Source organism: Nomia melanderi, chromosome 2 (assembly GCF_051020985.1).
Source record: "Nomia melanderi isolate GNS246 chromosome 2, iyNomMela1, whole genome shotgun sequence".
NCBI classification, from domain to species: domain Eukaryota; kingdom Metazoa; phylum Arthropoda; class Insecta; order Hymenoptera; family Halictidae; genus Nomia; species Nomia melanderi.
In genome coordinates this window covers 22,028,039-22,051,168 of record NC_135000.1, presented here as the reverse complement: position 1 = coordinate 22,051,168, position 23,130 = coordinate 22,028,039, and the positions used below count along the sequence as shown (strand labels likewise).

The window sequence follows — 23,130 nt, the reverse complement described above, 5'->3', positions numbered from 1 at the left end:
ATTCCGATCATGATGGGAACATATCGGTCGTGTGATCGATGGATCCATTGTTCCGTGGATCGAGTGACTGGCAGTTTGCATTGTCTAACTAATTGTTTTCTCCGTTATTGATTTCTTTCCACATCATATCAATTTATGTAAACAGAATTTCTTCGATCAAAGGAAAAATGGAATATTCTTTATCAGTCGATTACTGTTTCCTAACGGAGCCAAAGGTTCACAAGAAAATCCAACACGGAATTGAAGACTGAAGAGTAAACAGTCAATTGTTCAATCGAGAAACAACAGGAAACGAACTCAGAAAACTCCGCACCACCTTCCAACTTGATATTCACAACTTAAATTCAATTTCGTTCGATCATTCTTACATAAATCCACTCTCTAAAATCCCGTGTTCGCAGAAACTCCCACACGCCGTCGTGAATAAACCAATATCCCCTGACGCCAAGAAAACTCAATTCACGGACCCGATAAAATCCAAAATCGCTCGGAAAAGGAAGCGGAATCCCTCAAAAAAGGGGAAGGAAAGGAACAGAACAAAAGAAGGTACGCCGAAGAATGATCCGTATCAAATACTCCGTCGTAGCGTTTCGCAGCGTCCCCGTTGCGTCGTCGGGGCTCGTTCAATCAGGTCGGAGGTGCAGCGATTTTATCGGACACGCGTTAGAGAGCGCAAGTGGCAGCGCGAGTTTTCGAGGAAGCACGACGCTCTCCATTGTCCCACGGAGCGCGCGGGTGAAAGCGGACGGCGGCGCGCTGAGAATCTCCGGGACGAGGAGAGCCGGTGATTTAAGACGTTAACGAGACTAACCGGATTCATCGTCGCGCGGGGTGGTACCGGAGGGACAGAGATGGGTGGGAGGTGGGGGGGTGAATCTTCGTCGAGAAGGGTGAAGAAAGGAGAGTGCCGGGCGGCACTGATTTTAATCAAGATATGGCCTGGCAGCAGCCAACGGCGGATCAAGTGAGCCGGAGCTTATCGATTTTCTAAGTGCTTCCCCGCCGACCGGCACACGGAGAGGACCCGTCGCGACACTACCCGTGAATCCGAAAGCAACGGGAACCGGGGAACATCGCCGGCGCACGACATTCCCGATCAAACAGCCGGACACGTCGGCGGATCCTACGGGACATTCGATTCCGGTGTCGACCGATTACCCGGACGGCGCGGTACGCGTCGCGTCCTTTCGAATATCGTCTCCTCTTTAACACTTGGTTCACGGTCGCTTATTGTACGGTTTATTCTATTGTTTATAGAGAAATCGATGCTAGTTTGTTTAGATCTTGGAGATTAGGGATTTGGAAGTACAGTATTAGGGTAGACATTCGTGTAATTGCACCGGTTAAAATCGATGTGAACTATTTTACTGAATAATATTTATGAAATTCAATATGCGTCAGATTGACGCGTTCGACAAACCTAGTTACTAGTTAACTACGTTTGACGAGTATACACGTCATCTTAAAGCTTGGAATGATACTCATTCTTTCAACGATGAATTCTTTGCTTCTTCAGATAAACGTGTATAATGCATGCCCTGCTGGGGCAAGTACAAATTTATGGTTTAGTAGAAGATTTGAAATTTCATTGGGGAACTTGGAGGAGTATCTATTTGTTTTATAAACGTAGCTTAAGAAAATTCTTGTTTTTTTAAGTATGGAGCAATGTTATCGATAAATTTGTTTGATAGGAGATTGCTTTGGATTCGTTTCTATATCTTCAAGTATAAGATCGAGAATTTGAGTGTGATTCTTTCTGATGATACGAAGAGATACGATTTGTATCTCAATCGATGTATCCTTGCGTAAATGAATTTTTTAAACATTCTGTCATTAAAACACGGGGCAAAGTTTACCGTAATCGTAGCTTCGACGTTCGTTGATGGGCTTCGACGAAGTTGTCCCCGAATTCTAGGGAATTCCAGGGACCAACCGAGGCTTCCGGTGAATCCTGGGACTCTCCTAATCCACGCGTTCATTCGCCGCACACCGGTTAATCCGGATAATTGTCGTAGACAAGGCAATCTCTTAATTGATCGAGCCAGACGGCCTCTGTCCGTCTTCTCAGGAAGAATGCGAATGATATTTTTTTCGTCGTTTGCCCGTTAAGAGATTAAAGCCAAGGGGTCGGGCCCGGTTCGTTTTAGATCCATTATACTCTCTCGGGAGAGCGGGACGCGTACGAGCGGGAGAGACAGAGAGGAAAGTGGATGCGGGTGAAGGAAGAGAAAAGAAAAGACGAAAGGGGACAGGTGAATTGAAGACGCGCGGCGAGGAGCAAATGAAGGAGAAACAATCGCGGAAGGACGAAGTGAACGGAGAAGATAGAACCAGGGAGACCGGCAGAAAGATGCTCTGCTGCACAGAAAAACATGACAGCTGAACGAAAACAAGATGATTTGAATCATTTTTACGAACGAGACGTTAGCATGAAGTCTCCGATAACAGACGAATTGTAGTTAACTAAAGTCAACTTCGTTTCTTAAGATCAAGGTACTGAACCCGACCTCTCTTGTTCTTGAAAACCTAGCGAATAATATAATTTCTGATCTCATCGATGGAACGTGAACAAGTATGTCAACTAAGAAGTTTGTCAGATACAAAGCTTACAGACCAATCATACCCTCCGTGCCCACCGCAACCTCAAACGCGATCTTCCTTCCAAGATCAACCCCAACAAAGACCAAGCAACTCATCATCGGACCACATAGTTATCCATTCGCTTTTCACGATACTCCCGTTTCGTCTCGTCGTGTCATACTTTCGCAATTTCTGCGCGCAGCGGAATATAAACAGGAAGATAGAGCGAGAGACCAGCAGAATAGAGGATAAAGTTGAAAGACAGCGAAACAAGGAAAGAGAACGAGAGGGAGAGAGAGAGACGTCGCGAGTGAATTGAAATGAAGAGAAACGAGGGAGACGGGCAAAGTCGGCGAAGAGGGGTGGAGCGGGAGAAGAAAAAAAGAAGAGAGGAAGAAGAGAGACGAAGAAAGGGCCGAAGAGAAAGGGAGCGAAGGGAGAGGGCATGCTGAGCTTGCAGAAAGGGTGGCTGGTGATGCGTACCATAGCTACCTCGGCAAATGCATTAAGACCACCCTACGCCACCCCCTGGCAATATCGAACTGACTGCGCGACTCTCTCCCTTCCAACCCCCTCTCTCTCTTCTCTCTTTCTCCTCTCTCTTCCTTGCTCTTCTCTCTCTCTACTCTCTCTCCTCTCTCTCCTCTCTCTCCTCTCTCTTCCTTGCTCTTCTCTCTCTCTCTTCCTTGCTCTTCTCTCTCTCTCTCTCTCTCTCTCTCTCTCTCTCTCTCTCTCTCTCTCTCTCCTTCTCTTCTACCCTCTCTTCTAGCAGTGAAGGATACACCGCGTTTCTCGCGCCTCGTTTGCCGCGAGTATAACGCGGCCGCGGTCTCGAGGCGCTCTCACCGATCCTCGATACGAGCGACGACGCGACGCGCGCCGTACGAGTGGTAGAAACACCGGAGACGCCTTCCGCCTTCTCGCTCCGGGAAAAGAAACGGGATTTCACGGAAATAGAACTCGTGCCGCGAGAACGGTCCACGCGGCTCAAGGTGCTCGACAAACACCGCGACGAACTTACGAAATAAAGGGGCGGCTTAAGGAGACCGACCCCCTATCGGAACGATGTTTTCTAGGTTTAACCCTGCCTCCTTGTATCTTTCGGATTTTTGATTTGTGGATTTGGCTTGGAAGCAGGGCAGCTTGGGGGTTGAATTTTTAAACGGTTTTGCAAATGAAGTTTATTGATGATTGGGGGGGATGAAAAAAAATCTTTGTGTTTGTGGGTGGGGGATATGTTTGTACGGTTATTTAGGCGTTATTAGGGTATTTAGGTATTAATTTGCAAGGAAGAGATTTGGCCATAGTTTTATTTAATATTTTGTCAATGGATGATGTTAAATTTTATTTTAAAGACTCTTTATTGTAGCCTTTTATGGACATTTTCTCGTGAACGCTTAGTGTTAAATAATCTGCGCTTTTTAAGAAGTGTTCCTTAAAGATTGGTGATTTTAAAAAGGATGTTCATTAAGGTTTCCGTTTTCTGTATTTTGTAGATGAATTAATAATGCTGAACGGTCATCGAGTAATGAATTAATTGGACGGATATTCGGAAGCTAGGAGCACGTTTGAAGATGACGTTCTTTTGTAAGGATTTCCGTTGGTATTAATAGGGGGTGGTGCGAGCGGAATAATTGAGGAGCTAGCATCCATCCCGTACCAGGCCGCAATTTCATTAATAACCGAGGAAGCGGCATCTGATTCTGTTTACAATTATTTATGCATAGTAACGACGGAAACCTATCTTTGATCGGCCGACTGCTCGTTAAAAGCCAGCTTAGGGTAATGGCGACTTGGAAGGGAGCACTATCTTTTAGATAGCATCGAGAGACGGGGTTTTAAGTGACTTCACCATCAAGGGGACACGCACAGGGATGAACAGGTAACTCGATAACTATTCTGTTTGCCGACACGTGGTCACGCTACATTATTTAAAAAATCCTCAACCATGCGAAGTTTATTTAACTCGTTTGCTGCTAGTGTCGCGTGTTTAACGCCACCTTTATTTCATATTCCTCACAGTCTTCAGGGTTATATGCGTTGTTAGATGTCATTGTATCGAACAGTAATTAAATTTTATGCAATTATAGAGAAATTTTGGGAAAAACAGTTTATGTATCAATCTGTTAAACAAACAAAATCATTTCGTTTCGTTTAATAAATACATATGTTTCTCTTTCCTTTTCATTATTAGATCATCCACAGTACTTTCTATCCTTATTTCACTTATCCCTCCCAGCATCCTTCTGTCTCACTACCACTCACTGATATTACTTCCGTATTAATTCTTCAGAACGACCGTAATTAAATCTGATTAACACTCCGTTACAAATGCACTACAGGGTCCGCCATTCTATCTATACTCAGTAAAACAAAATTTCAATAAACTCTCAAGAAACAGAACAACCTACCTAATATATAAATCTATATTCTACCAAATCTTACACTCACATTAATATAACCAAAAATTATCCACATATCTGTATTTCATTTCATCGCCCATTGGTCCAAGCAAAAGATTATTTCCCACTACCAATACCACCCGCTCAAACTAAATATACCTTTAACAACGACCAAAAGATTTCATTTCAATCCCGCAAATGATTAATACCAACATAAATCCAACGAACACAGTCGCCAAGAAAATCGTATGGCAAAGGGGTTAATTAACCGGAGACAACGAGCCGGCAGAAGTGAGACACGCCGCGCAGAGCTCTCGCGTGCACCCGGAACGCGTGACGCGTTCTAATGCCAGCCACGTGACAAATGTTCCGGGACCGATACCATTATCGTCGCGAGCGGCCGGTGACCGTGTCATCGTCCAGTACACGATTCACGATCGCCCGGTCCTTCACTCCCTTTTCGACACTACAATTCCCACGAAATTCGCGTTACGACATGGGGCTGCTTCGAACGGGACATGGGCACCCTGCGCACACGCGCGCGCGTACACACGTACGCAACGTGAATACGTGCACGCGTAGCTAGCACCTCATTCCAATCGATATGCGACGACACCCCCATGGGGAGACATTCATATCGCAGTGGAACTCAAACACGAAGCGAGGAGGAGACACGTCCCTGTAATATCGTCCCCTTCGGTCACCCTGATCTCTGTTTCATCGATATCGGGAACATTTGCCTGCCAATTTCGGCCACGGTCTCCGTCTGTTTCCTATTTAGCCAGAGTCTGAGGGATGTTTATCGATATCACTATCGATACCTACCAATCAAGACGCTACCAGCAATTTCGATTTCTGCTCCGTGATTTTTCTATGTGAAATTCGTATCTTGGTTTAGGGATTTGTACGTGCTATCCTTCTTTGGGAGTTCGTTCACTGAATTCTTGAAGTGAATTGTAATTGTTAATAACAATGGTTTAGTGGACAATTTGCTGTTTATGTATAGGGATGGTTTATCGGTAATTTCAAAGTATCTTGTTTATTCGTAGTAGTGTAAAGGAAGTGATCAAATATAGTTTCCAATATGGTAATCGTTATTTATTTTGAATATTTTGGAAGTAATGTATTTGAATTCGTTTGGTGAAATGAAACGTGACTTTGGTCTGAATATTCGATGAATGTTAGTCAGTATTGCCGTGGATACATTACTTTATAAGGACGTGCCGAGAAACAAAGGACGACAATGGCAACGGGGAAAGCGCAAGAACGGTCGATAATGGCGCCGCGTCGGAACACGTGTCACCCGTTTATCTAATAACGCATTATGCAGCTCGAAGACGTGCAAATTATTCTCGAATCCAATACGGCTGACAGGGGGAAGCCAATCAAATACCATGTCCCCGTTCCATTCACGTTTCTGTATTTCTTCGTTCGCGGACAGTTGCATTCCACCGTGCTCAATTAAAGGTAAATTATCCAATTGTTCGACATATTAGAATCCGATCGTTCGAAAACGGATATTTCTTTCTGCCAATTCAAGTTGAACATGAAATACTGATGATTAAAATTTTCTAATTAATTCCTCAGTTTATATATTTCTTTCACAATTTTCTCATAGTTAATTATAGAAACCATTCTGTATTCATCATAAATCCGATTTACGTATGTACTCTATTCACGATACAATAATACTAAAAATTAAATTACATCTAATACACCTATTCAAAGACTTACTCGTTTCTCCTCAAATTAACCCTTTCCTTATGATTTATTTCTTAGCTATGATCGATACAAATACTTTATCTTTAATGATTTATTAAAAAAGAACAAATTCTGATGCCCATTTCATGTCTACGTTTACTCCAAAGGTTAACAGTTGATAACAGAAAAGTAATATTTAATTTGTATTTAAAAACAAGAAATAACAGCCTTCTCAAACTCAGTTTAAAATTTTCCTTACGAGTTTGACACGATATTGTAGGTCAAGGGGTTGATTTCTCTTCAGTTAAGATAAACCGACTATCAAAGGAAAAGATATTTAATATAAAGAAGGACGAACAAAGGCACATTTTCTCAGGGAACTATCCATAACCAAAACCTGTCGCCAAGTCCGAATCGTCACGTTGGTCGCGACGAATTTAATTATGCGGAAAAATGAAGGTGGGAACGAACAGCGTCCGGAATCGAGCCACTTAATCGGAAATTCCCTCGGCGCGACCGCTTAGCGTAAATGGGGGTTCAATTCCAAGGGACACAAACATCATTCCTTGAAGACATACGGCCAGCGGCCGTCGCTCGACAACCCCAGAAATTGAAATCCGTCGTCGGGAGCGGTAAAAACCGGTCGCGTCGCGGATATTACGCGCGGGCGCGATCGCAGATTTCAACGGGCAATACCGTTCCATTAGTTAAATTGTTTCCCTGATACGTACACCGCGCTCTTTGACTACCAGGGTCCTTTTCATTTCACTTTGCCGCCGTACGGAGACGGCCGAACGATGCAATTCCAGGTTATCCACTCTTCCCTCCCGAGGAGCCGATAAGAAAATAGCATGAAAGAAGGAAAAAGGGATCCCCGTCCCGTAGGGAGGGGTCGGTGATCATTTGATTGCGGATAGATTAAGGTACAGGGGTTGCAGGCCTTCCTGACAATGCAAACCCGGCCTGTTTTGTATTGGCCCGGCCAGCAGTCAACGCGCGCGACAGCGACGATGGAATTGGACTTTTCACGATCGCGCCGGGGAAGCACCGGCTGCGGGAAGGTATCTTGATCCGTATCTGCTCTACCCTTGCAGGGATTCGGCAACTGATATCCAGAGATTTCGAGGAAACTTTATACTCTGCGAGGAATCTCCGACGACCGGTGTTTCTCTTTATTGGGAGTGCTTCTGGGTGATATTAATCTGAGCGAGGTGTTATCTGAAACGCTGGGTTGAACGAATGTTTGTCCGAAGATGGTGTGAATAACGAAGGTCTTTTTGTTGATATTCGAATTTACGTGGTAGTATAATTATGAACGAATCATGAATGAGTTATTTTTAGGGAGAATGATATTGGAGAACTTAGACTGTAGGAATCTAAAGTTTGAAGGATATTTGGTATTCCTTGAAGATTGTAATTTTGCTAGTATATAAGTATTTTCTGTATAGAATGAAGAATAAGTTTCTCAAACTTGATATCATTAATTACATTGTGCCTTTTGTTTTTAAAGAACAGTTGACATTGCGATCATCAGAAACGTTTTCAGGAGTAGATACCTAGACTCTATCAGGATTTTGGTTTAGAAGGACATCGCGTCTTCGCAAATCCGTCCGAACAGCCGGACGCGTTAATTTGCAACATCGTCATTAAGCTAAGCGGCCGGCCACAGGTGGGACTGTTAATCGATTAGAGAAACGACCGATCGAGAAGTCCCTCCGGTTCGCCCCGAATCGGTCGTTTACATCTATTAACAGTAAACCACGAAGTTTCGGGGTGGTCGTCTGGCGCTCGTCGTCGTGCGCGCTCCGCTGGGAGCCGCACATCTGGCGTGCGAGCAACAAGTACACGCATTAAATGTACACCCGTTACCGACTCCAATTACTTGGAGTGCCCCTGTGTCTCCGCGTGATCGCACGTGCACACGCGATCCTCATCTTTGCCCGACACGACGCGCGCGGTTTCACGCATTCGGGGCTGTTTCAATTCCGCCGCGGCAATTTCAATATCGCTCGCCGAGACCGTTCAACGGTGAAGATCCAACGCGCGAGCGCGTCGATGGGGGCTTATTTCTTTGGATTAGGTCGTACAATACGACTCGATGATCCTGTGGACGAAACGCGAGACGATTTAGCGTTGATGCGATAAATCGGTGTTAATAACTAATCGGTATATGTTGAATTTATGGTGTTGTCGGTAAATTTTGGGGAACTGGAATTAAGAAATGGCTTTATATTTTGGTGTAATGTCTTTGTATAGTGGAAGCGTAATTAGAAATGATGTATTTTAGAGAAATAGAGAAATGGAAAAATAGGGAAATATACAAATAGAGAAATAGGGGAATAGAGGAATAGAGAAGCAGATAGATAAATAAATACGGAGATAAATATATTTCATTAAACAATTCACTGCACTCTGAATAGTTCATTAGAACATAAGTTAATACGTAAAAGTTAGAAGCTCAGTAATGTTGTCATAATCACCGACCAAACACTAAAATGGAAATTTTATATGTAATTACTACTGCATAATGTTAATGTGTTCAATAAAATCGATAAAATTCCTTTGGACTATTTCATAATAAAGGCACGTAGCATTTAAGAAAATAATGTGAGAAGACAATTATCAACTTAAATGACGATAACGACCCAGTTAAACTTTGATAGAAGTTATATAGATGAAGTTCTCAGCGTGGTGGTAGCAGCAAAGGCGAATCTTTTATGTGGTTGTGTGTATTCTAGTTTGACAGGCTTCGAATGGGAACTGCGAGCATATTCAACTTCCTCTAACAATCGAGCAAGATTCATATCTAATTAAATGTTACGTCAGGTTACGTCACCTTTCAGGGACTCCTGTAACTCTGTGCACAATCCAGATCACGGACGACAGAATGACGGTATATCGAATTCCAGGGCTCTAAACTAATGATTATGGGATACTGTACATTCATGTCAAGGTATGTCGAATGTAAGAACAAGAATAATGAACTTAATTGCTTTGAAATCTGATCAACCTGAGAAACGAACCATATATAGTCATTTAACACTCGAGAATCCAAATTGAAGTTCTATAAATAGAAACACATCGTTCGATGTCGTTTCCAAGTCTCCATCATACATAGATGGACAATTAAAAATCCATACAACAAAAAGTATTAACATCGTACATTCAACTATAACATTAACCACATAGAAATATTTAACGAGTTACATTCGTCATGCATCCCTTATACCAAAGTACAAAATTTCACAATTTGAAAAAATATCTAATATTACTCGTATATCGTATACTTGATGAAAATTAATCTCTATCGTATTACCTTATTGCAGAAAATAAAATCAGATTTATAAGAAAATTTATTCAGATCAATTCAATATGCAGAGGGTTAACAGATATTATTTGTAGAATAACATGGTGCAATAGGTTCTTCATTGTTCAATGGTAATAGATTAACAAAATACAGTCAGATGAACAGGCCAGAGGGAAAACTGTCCAGAAGGGATGAGAATTTCGAAACGTGCACGAATAATAGTTACTACAAGGTTGATTCAGTGTGTCCGGCTGACCTATTCCACTTCCATCGTGGCGTCGAAATGGTGGGGCAGCCTCTACCATTCGAACCGGTGAGGACAACGCTGGACGGGTGCTCAAGCGGCGCCCCACTCCATTATCGAGGAACATCGTGGTGGGGACGCCACTGGCTGAACGCCTGTACGAAGCAACCCGTCACTCATTGGCGTCGCGCGGGGGCTAATTAACCCTACGATGACTAAGGAACTTATCTCCGTGTCTAACTACACACTTGCAACTTTCTTTTTAAGAAACGCTTTTACCAAAACGATACTACAATATCAGAAACAATCGACAATGAATGATTTTATTTTAAGACTCTAGCTGACGGTAATAACACATTTTTAACATCTCGCGCGAGCTGTAGCTTTGTATTACAATGAATTCGCTTCGTTTTCGAATTACTTGACAACAATCGTAACATGCAAGATAATCGATGTCGAATCAAAATGTTTAATAACGTAACTAAGTTGATAATAGTGTAATGCAAAGATTGTAACCCCAAATAGTGAATAATTGTTGCAACTTTTCTTTGCTAAAAACTGTACAGAAGAATGGTCAAGATTTTCGTGGCGCTTAACGTGTTAAGAAGACATGTCTTTTTTTAAATATACTCCAATAATTAATTTCATTCAGCTTGATAAATGGGGATACATTCGATACATTAATTTTCAATCGTCGAGATGAATTCTTCTCTCGTTGTCAGTATTAGAAACAGAATAAATTAATACGTAATAATAACGAATAATTATGTTTCACTTTTCAAGCATTAACATACGACAATGAGTTGCCACGAAACAGGATCAATGAATAAAAATTCGTATATAGTGTATTATCCATCGCCAGGAAGATTCACGGAGTAAATTGAAAGCTCGGAAATCCATTAAAATATTTTCGCAGGCTCTATGTCGGTGGTCCATGCGCGGCATTTACGATAATTCGGCATAAATAATCCATCGGGCTGAATGGATTTCAGGTTGCGTTATAATCTCCCCAGCGGAAGAAAGAAACTGTCCGTGATATGCATCGAGGACGCGCGCGCTTCGACGTTTTCCGGCCGCTGCTGCAGCGATGCACACACTTGCACGTAAGGGTGAAGAGCGGAGACTGCGCACGCGCGCCGCGAGTTTACATACTACACACGTGTTACTATAGATGTTACTACGGCGAGTACTCTGTAATCTGACACAGAGTACGGAGATTGAACCCGACTGAGCGGGACTCGTTGAACCGGAAGTAATCCCACGGGAAAGCAGGATGAAAAAAAAAGGAGAAAGGGAAAAAAATTGTTCGATTACTTTTGCAACGAACGGCGTGCACAGCCTGCCGCGATCGCTATATTCAGCGAGTTCTGAATTCTTGCTTGTAATCTTCGGCGATAGAACTGTCATCGTATCGTTCCGTAGCGAGTTATTTTGTTGCGATACTACGAGAATCATAGCGGAGCCTTCGACAAATTTTCGTATTCGATTTGAAGAAAATAATGGGTTCTTTTGTGGACACGGTTTATTCAACATTTTTCTTATTTTTTGGTTTATCATTTACAGTTATTTCATTATTAACAGGTAAACAATTTTGTGAAAAAAGCGATACTTGGTTAAATGAGCGCGTTTCTGGTTTATATTGATACTAGATGGTTAACAGGTTGACTGTCACGGTGGACACCAGTGACCGAAGCTTCAAAATTGCTTAAATACAATTACAGTAAGAAAACTGATGTCGAATAAAAATACTTAGTAACACAAACAGCTAGATGATAGTGTAACACGCGTACTATGATACCAAGTTACTAATAATTATTTCTAATACCATTTGCCTTTGTTATGAAAGAATATGTATTGTTACACAAAACGTTCGAAATTCTCGTGGCAGTCAGCGTGTTGAATAGTTAATTAATCACCTATTCGAGGACAACAAGTAAAACAATAATAATTAACTTGAAATCCATGTTGAAGCTTCCTAGCACTAAAAGAGACTAATTACTGTTTCCTCAAATAACATGTTACGAGTCGTATTACAAATTACATTACATAAACTATATTATAAGTTATATTCTCCAAAAAAGTGAAATTAATTTCTCATAAGTTCAAATTTAAGTCTGAACACGTTGACTCTCGTACCGTATCAATTAAATCATACATTAAACAACATCCTGTTCCTAACTTTTTGTAAACATAAACCCAGGCTCAATGTCACTCTAACAGCATGGATTCACGTTAACGTCGTGGATAAAGGTCTCGAGGAGAATCGCGGCGGAAAATCTGCGGATTACACGCGATACGCGTCACGTAACCGAGCGACAAGTGTCCGGTAATCTGTAAGCTTGCGGATTGGACAAAATCGGAGCCTGACTCTGCTGACCCGGAAGTAATCCTTCGAAAGGAGATAAAAAAAAGGTATCGTAGGTTCGCTACTTGCACAGCCAGGATACTGGTAACCGTGCTACGAGGCATTTTCCCGCCCCTCCCTCCCCCCCTCTATATAAATGTACACTCGAGAGACCTTATGGGTTATTTCAGATGGACGTGCCATGAGGGTATTGTCCGATTCGAGATTCGTCGAGTGCCGATCGAGCACTCGAGCGGAGCTTTATTGGAAGCTACATGTGCGCGTCAGCCCCCCGCTGCCCCTCGCTATTCTCTTTGTATCCTCGCGCGGACAAGCACACAAGGTGCCCCGGAAGTTTAGCAGGATCTCTGGACCCTGTTCTGTGGATAGTTAGAATTCTCTCGACGAGAACGTACTTATTCGATTTATTTTTTTCACCTTTTATTCCTTTCTGGCGCCGCCTTTTATTTGAACAGTAATTATTCCTTCTGATTTAGAAGTAGAGAGTAATATTTATCACGTGATTTGTTCTTAAAAACAAATGGAAGTTGTGTATTTTGAATTGGAAATAAGATTGTTTCACAAATGTGAAGGAAGAAGAATGTTGTTCAAGAAATTTCGTTTCGACCGTGCTCGATTTGAATTGTGAAGTAAGAAGAGTAATGATGGTTTATGTCCAGAATATAAAGATGTGCTATATAAAGGGATACTTTTGTTGGAAAGTTTAAATTACAAATATCACACGTTACATTAAGGTGAATTTCATGAACTGCAGAATAACGATCTCGATAAATCAGAATTTCTGCGAAGGAACTGTTCGCGACGCGATCAAATAACACGAAAGTTTGCTTCTTTATCTGCGGTACACCCTTTAACTTCCTAACGAAGTAGAAAGAAGAGACGCCGGGAGAAACGGGTCGACTATTAGCAAGAATTTTCAGCGGACAGATCCGCGGAAAATGTTTCATTTCATAAAGAACTTGGTTCCCTCTTTCCCCGGTCCGAGTCGAATACTGCGCGAACTCAATAAAGCATTTTTCAGAGTCTAGAAGCCGCGGACAATAAAGGGAAGATACCGACGGAGGAGCAACTTCGCGAAAGAAATATCTGAAACAGAAATGAAACGGGGGAGACATGACGGAGTGGGCGGTCATAGAACTTCATTAGAGGGCGAGGTGTGAACAATTGCTTCTGCCGTTGCTGCAAAGCGTTTTCCGACGAACAACCCTCTGTGTTTTTAATTTGATACCAACAGAACGTGGCTAATGGGTTCCTCATATACAAACGACATTTTCCCGAGAAAAATATTGAGGTCAGGAAAGTTAAGAGGAGTTACTTCTTTTCTTGAAACTTTGAGTTAGGCAAACTAACTGCTCTGAACATTATCACTGCCGGTGCAATAAATCTGGCTCAACATCTTGGGATTTAAAATAATAAAGGATAATGGAATGTGAACGTCTGAAGAATTTTAATTAGTGATTATAAATTGAGAATTTTCGATCAACCGAATAATTGACTGCAGGATGTGTTGAGTCAACTATGATACTCGCAAAGTTTTCATCTACACCTACGACCTGCTAATTGATCCTAATCCAGAGGTAAAATTTAGTCGAACAATGAGCGATCGATCTTGGAGCACGTGGAAAGCCTTTCAAATTAACCGATAAGTGGGTCACACGTAAAACGTTGGTTCACTTGTGTCAGTACGTAACGAAATGGAGCAAACATCTCGCTTTGGACCAATTCAGAGATACAAATCCGTACATGAATTTTAAACAACACTAATCAGCAATATCTTATAGCTACAAAAATGTTGAATTTAATCTATTTGCAACTATTTCCTAGCGTGGATCTTAAAGACTTAACTCGGCAAATACAGTCTTTCATCTTTACAACCCCTAAAAAATGTTTTTCTTCAATCATCAAATCGACATAAAAGATACAACAAACAATAAATTCGACACTAAATAATAAAGCAAAGAATTTAAGGATCAGCTAACAAATAAATCGACAATGCATTACAATAAAAATACAACAAAGAATTCCGAAATTTTCAAAATAAGCACATCCGCCGTCCACATTCTTATCTCAAAACCTTTCAAAATCTTTACCCCCAAACTATATATATTCATAACAAGAGGCTGGACCCTGCCGTTGAATAAACCGCAGAAAACTATACTGGTACTTAATCCAAGGTTAATAATCCGATAACGAGTCGACCGAACTCAGCTCAGCTTTCGTACGAAGTTTCTCTACATTCGAATTTCCGCTTCCACCGGCGAAGGAATTGTTTCCTTCGGAATCCCCGCGTAGGAAGGGGAGCGAGCAGACGATGAGGGAGGCAGAGAAAAAAATCGTCTCTAATCCGTTCCACTGTTTAATCCTTTTCCCAGCGCCAGGGGTGGAAGGGAGGGGGGAGAGAGAGAGAGAGAAAGAGAGAGAGAGAGAAACATTGAAATTCGAAAACCGGGGGAGACGCACTGCTCGCTTTTTCAACCCCCACGGAAACGCCTGCAACCCCCTCGCGCTGGCCGCGGGGAAACGATAATCCAGATAAGCCGCTAAATGCCAGCAATTTGAGCGGCGGGATCTCCAGAAACAATATTCCGTACTTGAAACCGACTAATGCCGGCTAACAGCCCGGGGAGTTCCTTATACCGGATGCTCAAACTAAATCGCCGCCGATGTAACCGCCCTTGAGGAGGAACGACCAATTCAGACTCGCCTTGAATACATGAGGATTACCGTCGTTCGTGCTCCTGCTTAATTTGTTGCAAAAACAACGTTTCATATTACCGATCACCGACCTGGCCGGTAACCGTGTAAAGCGATTCGGATCGTTGCGAGTCCACGAATTATGCGGTTGTTATATACTCGGGTATTGCATTGGTGGTTCGAGTGTTTTTTGTATGTTGTAGGTATGTAGCAACAAGGACTTAACGTCCGAGTTACTAATCTGTTATCTATTTATGTGTATGGAACGAGTTAGTGGTTGAATATAGTTCACTGGTTTAGGGTTATATTCGAATCCATTTAGTCTAGGCCCTAGACTCTAGAGTATTGCTTCTGTGTAATTAATGTTTTGCTGGTTTCACTAAGTAAGTGTTTCAAATTGTTGAAAAATGTTTGTTTCTTTCTCTCGGAAATGAATCGAGGTTTTGATTTTGTATAGAATAGATGATTTTTTTATGAATTTTGATGCGTAGAGTGACGATGGGTTTGAATATTATTTCCTATTAATACCTTATTATAATTTTTTAAAGAAACCAGTAGCAGTTTCGAAAATTTCAGAAGTTCAGAGGAAACCTTCGAAGCGGTGGAGAAGAATAATATCGACGAGGAGCGTCGAGATCAACGAAGAAAGAAAAAAAATGAAATACAGAATGACGTTGAAAGGGGAATAACAAAAGAGGCGAGGAATAAAATAAGGAAGAGAAACAGAGGCGGGAGGTTTCGGTCGACGAGGAAGATAGAAGAGAGGACCTGGTGATGCGGAGTGAAAGTCCTCAAGTAAAAACCAGGCCAGGGCTCCGTATCTCGACGAGAACACACCAGGGCCATTATGCAATTACGGCGACGCATTTGCCGGCGTCTTTCCAGCGGTGGCTCGGCACGGCGAGCCACGTCCTCGTTTCCCTTAGCAATTTACCTTCTAAATCGCTCAAAGTTTTCAAATTACCATAACCGCCGCCGCGCCGATACGCGGGCATCATTCACCGACAATTGGCGACTGTTTAATCAATTGAGCACCACTGGCCGACGCTCCTGTCGCGTCTGCCGCGCCCGGGCTCTCTAATCGTTACATTTTCTTTAACCTTCGGAGGTCCGGAAAAGCTTCTTTCGAGTATTTATATAAATCTTCAAATTATAAACAATGTGTAGTATATTGTATATATACGGAAATATTGGGAAAATTAACTAATATTCTTGTGAAGAAATCGAGATTCTGTAAAGAGTAAGGATCACGTTATTGGGCTTACCGATCGTTCATTATTATTTGTTAGAACGAGTTTATGTTTGAGATGCTTTAGTACCTTGTGTTTACATTTATTTAATTTATCTTCTTTTTGTAACATACTATTTCTGTCGTGCTATTGCATTTAACAGCGAAGAAGTTAATTGAGCGTAGAACCATTGCAATACTTTTTTCAGAGAAACAACTCGTACGTTGAACCGCAAATGTGCAACGTTCCCCGATTCCTATCGACTATGGACCGTAAACTATATACTGTGTATTCTATGTCAAACCAGGTAGATTATTCACACTTCTCTTGTATCTAAGGTAAATAACAGAGCACACGCACAACTCGAGGATGGTCAAAATTCTTTTTAAATCCCCCTCTTCGCTGAAAGCTTCTAAAACCCGCGCACTCGTCCGTAAGTATCGGGAAATTTATCAAGTAATTATTGATTTGTCAAAAATTCTTACCAAATACTACTTAAGAAATATTCATCCTAAACAAGCACTACGTACATATATAAAGTATATAAAGTATTATAAATAATACTGAAAAATGTAATTAGTTCGATAACGCATATAAACGAAAAATTAAATCATTTGTATAGAAATATTACACCATATCAATTCATATTTCACTGATTTTCCGAGATTTCTATAAACTACTCATGCATAAAAGTATGCCTTATCATTCCAATTCTTAACCACTGTCATCAAGCATTTCCTAAATAAATTCGTCGAACGTCCAAATTCTAAATTACGTTTAAAATAAAAAGAAAACTTGTATTACCTATAAACTAACCTGATACTTGCGAACGGTAGTGCACGGAAAGTTTTAATATCTATGGCAAATAATTTGATTCATCACGGAAGATCTATCGCGAATAATTTAAAAAATTCTTGAAGCATGCTGAAACATCTCGAAAGACAGTTGCGTTTCGTTTACCCTGCGATGGGGTTGGTTTCAGAGCCACAATGCGCCGAGCATAACGAATCCACCCACATCCACACACTCGCACACATACACGCACACATGTAGAGGCAAGCACAAACGATAGAGCGGAGTAGCTTTATTAAGCAAAATGACTTACTATAGTCTGACAAGGTGGTGTAGGCGAACAAAAGCAGTCCGGAAATGAGTCGCAGTGGCGTCGCATCCATTTTTCGGTTCCGGCTCCGGTTGGCCCGAGTCCTCTTCTCTCCCGCTTACCGTCGACGCGGAGGATGGCACATGTATACACACACGAACCACACGCGCGCACTTATGTCCGATCTGGAAATTCGAAAGGAACACCGTGAAGCCACGCGAGTTCTCATCATCCCCCGGCTGGCCCAGACCCTCTCCCCCTCCAGCCCCTATTATTCGTTTTTCGTCGGCGAACTTTCGGGAATAGGGAACCTTTGCTTTCTCTAGACAACGATGGTACCAGAGCATCCGTGGGAACGTTTCGTGCCCGGAAACCGCGACAAGGTGACTCCCCCGGCTGGATTCCTTGGCGATTTATGGATGTCTCGAATTTCCGGGTTCCTGGTTGGAAAATGTTGGAATTTCGCGAAGAAATCGTGGACTTTTTGATTTATTTGGGATTTCTGCGTAATGGGAGACCTACATTTTGAAATTTCAATTAATAGATGACTGACCGGAAAATTGGGTTCGAGAAGGATATTAGGGATTGCATTAGATTCGCGAGAGAATATTGTGGAGGGTATAGCTTTTCGATGTACAAGCTAGTTAATTGATTAAAGTATTGTTCTATTTGGATGACTGTATGGTACCAATTGTCATGCATGATTTCATAAATGCTCATTATGAATCAGTCATGTAAGTTCTATTGTTGTCTGCGATTTAGTTATATCCACTTGTATAACATTATATAATTGATTAAAAGGACGATAATGTCATAAATTGATTGACTAACATTTGATACATGAATATACTCGAACGTCTATATTTTTCAATATCAATTAAAACATGACGCAAAGAAACAATGTAACTTCCCTTATAATTAGAGCATGTTCTCAAGAAACCTAAATTACGACAAACGAATATAATAAACGTTGAAACTCGTTTAAACTCTTCAAGAGGCTATTCAATACTAATTAAGCTAACGAAATGTACCGAAAGCTCAATGAAAGCTCTGTAAAAAACCATGAAATGCCGAGGAGACGTAAAGAAAATACGCAAGTACGAACTGTAAGGGATATTCGAGGAGAAATATCGACCTCCACTTTATATTTCATGGAAGACCGTTCAGTACTAAACGGGGAACGCGCGCGGAGAGTCGTGAACCAATATTTATCGGTAAATAAAATCTGGCGCACGAGCCGAGGAGGAACTAACCGAAGCGAATTGTGTTAACACTCGAATCGACCAGGGGGCCAAGAAACTGCCGAAGAAAAGCGTACGGTCGCCGGTGGTGTTTCGGTGGGAACCGTGTTGACTATTGACCGAGACAACGTCGACTGAACAGAAATTTGCCAGCGGCCGTCCCGGCACACCTTTCCCCTGCCGGCTTTGAAAAAACTCGCACATGGACCACGTGACCGCCAATCCTCGCCAATCGAGCTCATAGATACTTTCTATGCGCGCGACAACGTTTTCCTTCCTGGAAAGTCAACTTAACCCTCTGCACTCGATAATATATTATGTTAGAAATAATCATTGTTTCCTGATGAAATGTCAATGGTACTTTTTGCAAATAATATAAAGAATAATCGTGTATAAATTAGAAGGTAGAACTAGTTTGTTTCGGTGTTTCATGTGTGGATCCATTATGGAAAATTTAAGGTTGAATTTGAAATTTTATAATTTTGCTGGGTTTAATTAAACGGCGATTGCAAACTGCCACTCGAGTTAAATGTCTTAAACGATTTTGCACGCGATGCTCGGAATACTCTGATAATTTCCTGGAAAAAACGCAAACGAAAACCGTTTTATTAATTCTTACAGTACCGACGGTGTAATTATAAAACTACTACCGCGTTGGATTAAATTTTCATCTACGGGTATAAATACAGTTTTTCACGGGAAGGTAATGAAAATTTCATTAAAACTTGTCGAATGTTCTGCCCGTTCGGTGAACAATATATATGTATACGGTTATATAAATATTCGACGTACAATAATGAATTAAAGACTTCATCGAGCCTGAATGGAATTTTCATTGCACTTGTAACTTGATAAAATATTTGGTAACGGATATAACTTGTTAATAGCAGTTAACTATAAGTATTCAGTAGAAGAGAAAAAGAAACGTGTTTCATTGAAATACTTTTTATCGCAATTTTACTGGAAAAGTCACAATATTATTATAGTTCCACTTTTTATAAATAGTCTCCTACAACGCTCGATTCAGAAGAATCCACAAGAACTACGTACAACAGGACGAGTGACCTGAAAGTTGTACGCAAACGCACGATTTCGAAGTAAGAATTGACTGGACCTTACGAAAGGCGATTGTAAACAGAATTCTTACAGAATCGGGGAGAATCTGTGTGCTCCGGAAACGATTTATAGTCGATGTCGAAACAGTCGAGCAGGTTACAGTGAATCGAGACGACAATAAATTCACGTCGTGCTATGAAAGTTTCACTGCTCGAACACGCTTCGCGCGTATAAAGCTGTTCGGATGAAGCAAAACCGGGGCGGAGAGAGAGAAAGTGCGAAAGAGAAAGAGAGAGAGAGAGAGAGAGATAGAGTGAGAGAGAGAGAGAAAGAAAGAGAGAGAGAGAGAGAGAGAGAGAGAGTAAGGCGCAACGCAATTGTACAACAATTAAAATGCCATCGGTGCGACCGTGTCGGAGTTCATTCACACGCCGCGTCCTTAATTGCCTCCTCGTTCCTCGGCAAAACTGATCGACAATCAGGAAGCTGCACATCTACTCTTATCATGCACTGTCGTTCGAGACGTGTAACCTTTGTATTGCAAGACCAATGACTCGTTTCATCATTGAAACTGGTGAACACGGGACGATTCGACTAATTGTCATTAAATTTTAGTCCTACGTATATTACTGCATATGAAGCAAGAAACTGTGAAGAAGAATTTTGAAATTGTCAAGTATAATCTAGGGATAAAAGCTTTAATGCAGGATGTAATAATTATTTAGACAATTAAATTGAGATTTAGGTTGCTTGAGTTGGATGTCTGATTTTCTATTTTTCTTATGATTAGATTTTTACTAGATTCTTCTGTAGAATCTAACGAAGAATTACTTTTCTGTATCTGGGTATGTTAAATAAGATATGATGATATGATGGATATGATAAATAGCCACACAGAATACCAGTCGACTTCTAATGGTTGTTTAACGTGCTAACACTTGTGTTGTTAGGCGCCTATGCCTGAACTGACTGAGGAGCAAGGTAAGTTTAATGAGAACAATGAGATTCTACGATTGCAAGATGGCGTCTAAATGTACATCACGTACTCATTATTTCGAATTATGCATTTTCAAATAACATTCAATAACCGACCGTTTCTGGATCGCAAGACAATCGAATTATTCCTCGAACATGATCACTGAATAATCAGACAGATAGATCCTATTGCGAGCTTGTTTCAAGATTAAATTCCGCGTGTGTACTCGTCTATCACGCCTCATATTCAGTAGTTACCATTAATAATTGTAGCATCCCGAAACAAACAACGTTGTGTCTTTATATACAATTAACAACAGACAAAATTAACCTGCAAATGTAATAATTTAATACATAATAGAGCTGTAATAGATTAAAGGTGAATGCTCATAGATAGAAATTACAATCAGCCAATCTTAAATCAGTTTTAACAAAATCACGAGTAATAAGACTTCATTCACAGCTTTTCCTTCGCGTATTCGACAAGTACGACGATTGTCACTTACAACTCAATTAAAACAACATTGTCACATGGTCACCAGTTTTCAGCACGTACAATGCATCAACAGAATTGCGCGACAGAACGCTTTTGCGATGGTTCCATGAACAGTACGCGACGCTGGAAAGTAGAAATGGATCGAGCTGGGTCGAGCGACACGCGCCATCTTCCACGGACATTAAATATCGCTGTGGTTCACGTCGCACGCGATTCGTCACGGAAAGCGAACGTTCCCGTACACAAAATCAACCATGGAAATCACTGTGCGGTTCAATATTCCTCGATCATCCTAAAACGAGCAAACAACCGTACGTCATCGGAGAAATCACGAGAATCGACTGACCGACATCCTACGTTTCCCTCGCATTCGTCGGGAGCTCACTTTCCACCGACCTAAAACGATCCTCAATCGCATTACCAACGTCGCAATACACGCGAATTTCCCGCGAGCCACCGTTGCATCCGTAGTCTCTTTACATCGAGCAAAAGCACACGAAAAATCGGCGGTTCCAATCGGGTCACGGTTTTCGTCGGCAAAGTAATACTTATTATTTCCGAGGCGATCCACCGGGCATTCCAGAATGCCAGGGTCGTTCGACCTGGCATAATCAAGCAAAAACAATGAGCTAGCGACACTGAACGCAGCCCCGTAGCTCCTCGATCAAACATCCGCGAAGGATCAACGATAATTTCGATACACTCGGCGGTTCCCCCCTACCGTTTAATTACCTTGCGCCACCGCTCCTCCCTTCACCCCTCATTCCGTACACCTCCTCGCCGCCAGAATCATTCCTCCAAACGATTCGGAGGACTCGATCACACGAGGGGTCACAACTCCGCGCAGCTCGTACCTCGCCAAACGGAACAACACACCGCGAGATCCGGAGGACCCAGCCAAGCGGTAACGAGGTCCGGCCGCCGTAAATTAGGGGATGGCTCGATGCAACGGAACAGTCGGAATAATACACTTTGGGGAGCACGAGGCGGTACAGCGAAACAGAACCCTTTGCGTCCGGACGAGGACGCGTTAGAGGATGGAGCTGGCGAAGGGAAACTGGACCAGAGGGCCGAGAGCCGCACAGGGTGCGAGACGACGCGGGTAACGATCACGTCGGCGTGTGAAATCGCTAACCTGTTCAGGCTACGCTGGGCGCAGCGCAGAGAGAGCTGGGGTGAGCCCGCGCTAAGCTCGCTCGCTCGCACCGGGTGCGTGGAGCGCGCGTTTTCGGACGTGGAAGGACTGACTGGGGGTTACGCACGGCAGCGTACGCGGCTCCGGGATATGTATTGGCGGCCAGGGAAGCTCCACCTATCGCGCGACAGAGTGGGAGGGCACAGGGACGACCTCGAGCTTGCGCCCTCGTCCGCCACCTACCCTCCGAGCACCAACCCCTTCCTTGGCTTTTTCCCAACTTTCGAGCTTGCGGTGCACCCCCCGCCGACCCCCGGACAGCTTCCCCTCCGCGCTCCGGAACCCACCACCCGACGTAGTCACCATTACCGACGCCGGTTCTCTGCGCCCAATCTCACCCCACCCTGGATACCTGAAGAGCTGCTGCTGCTGCTGCTGCTACAGCCGCTGCTACCCCAACGTGGGAGCTAGCGATGGGACCAATACCCTCGCGACGATATCATCGATGCCTACGAGACCGTCGATTGTTATCAGCCGGCGAGACACTTGCCCCCTCGGCTGACCTGGTGAAAAAGTTGCCAGGTGACCGTGGATGTAGAGAGT

At 42.5% G+C, this 23,130-nt stretch overlaps 1 protein-coding gene across 6 annotated transcripts in view; it reads right to left on the bottom strand.

The window, feature by feature from the left end:
• Window positions 1–23,130, bottom strand: part of LOC116424729 (protein Skeletor, isoforms B/C) — a 91,808-nt gene that overhangs the window by 45,600 nt on the left and 23,078 nt on the right. For 4 of the 6 annotated variants that reach the window (XM_076364961.1, XM_076364959.1, XM_076364960.1 and 1 more), the window contains exon 2: window positions 17,628–17,809. In XM_076364961.1, the coding sequence (XP_076221076.1) occupies window positions 17,628–17,697 (70 nt within the window). In that variant the 5' untranslated portion in view covers window positions 17,698–17,809. Of the gene's footprint in view, window positions 1–17,627; window positions 17,810–18,877; window positions 18,979–22,527; window positions 22,676–23,130 lie in introns of those variants that run through there. The other 2 variants (XM_076364958.1, XM_076364962.1) reach the window with 2 other exon arrangements.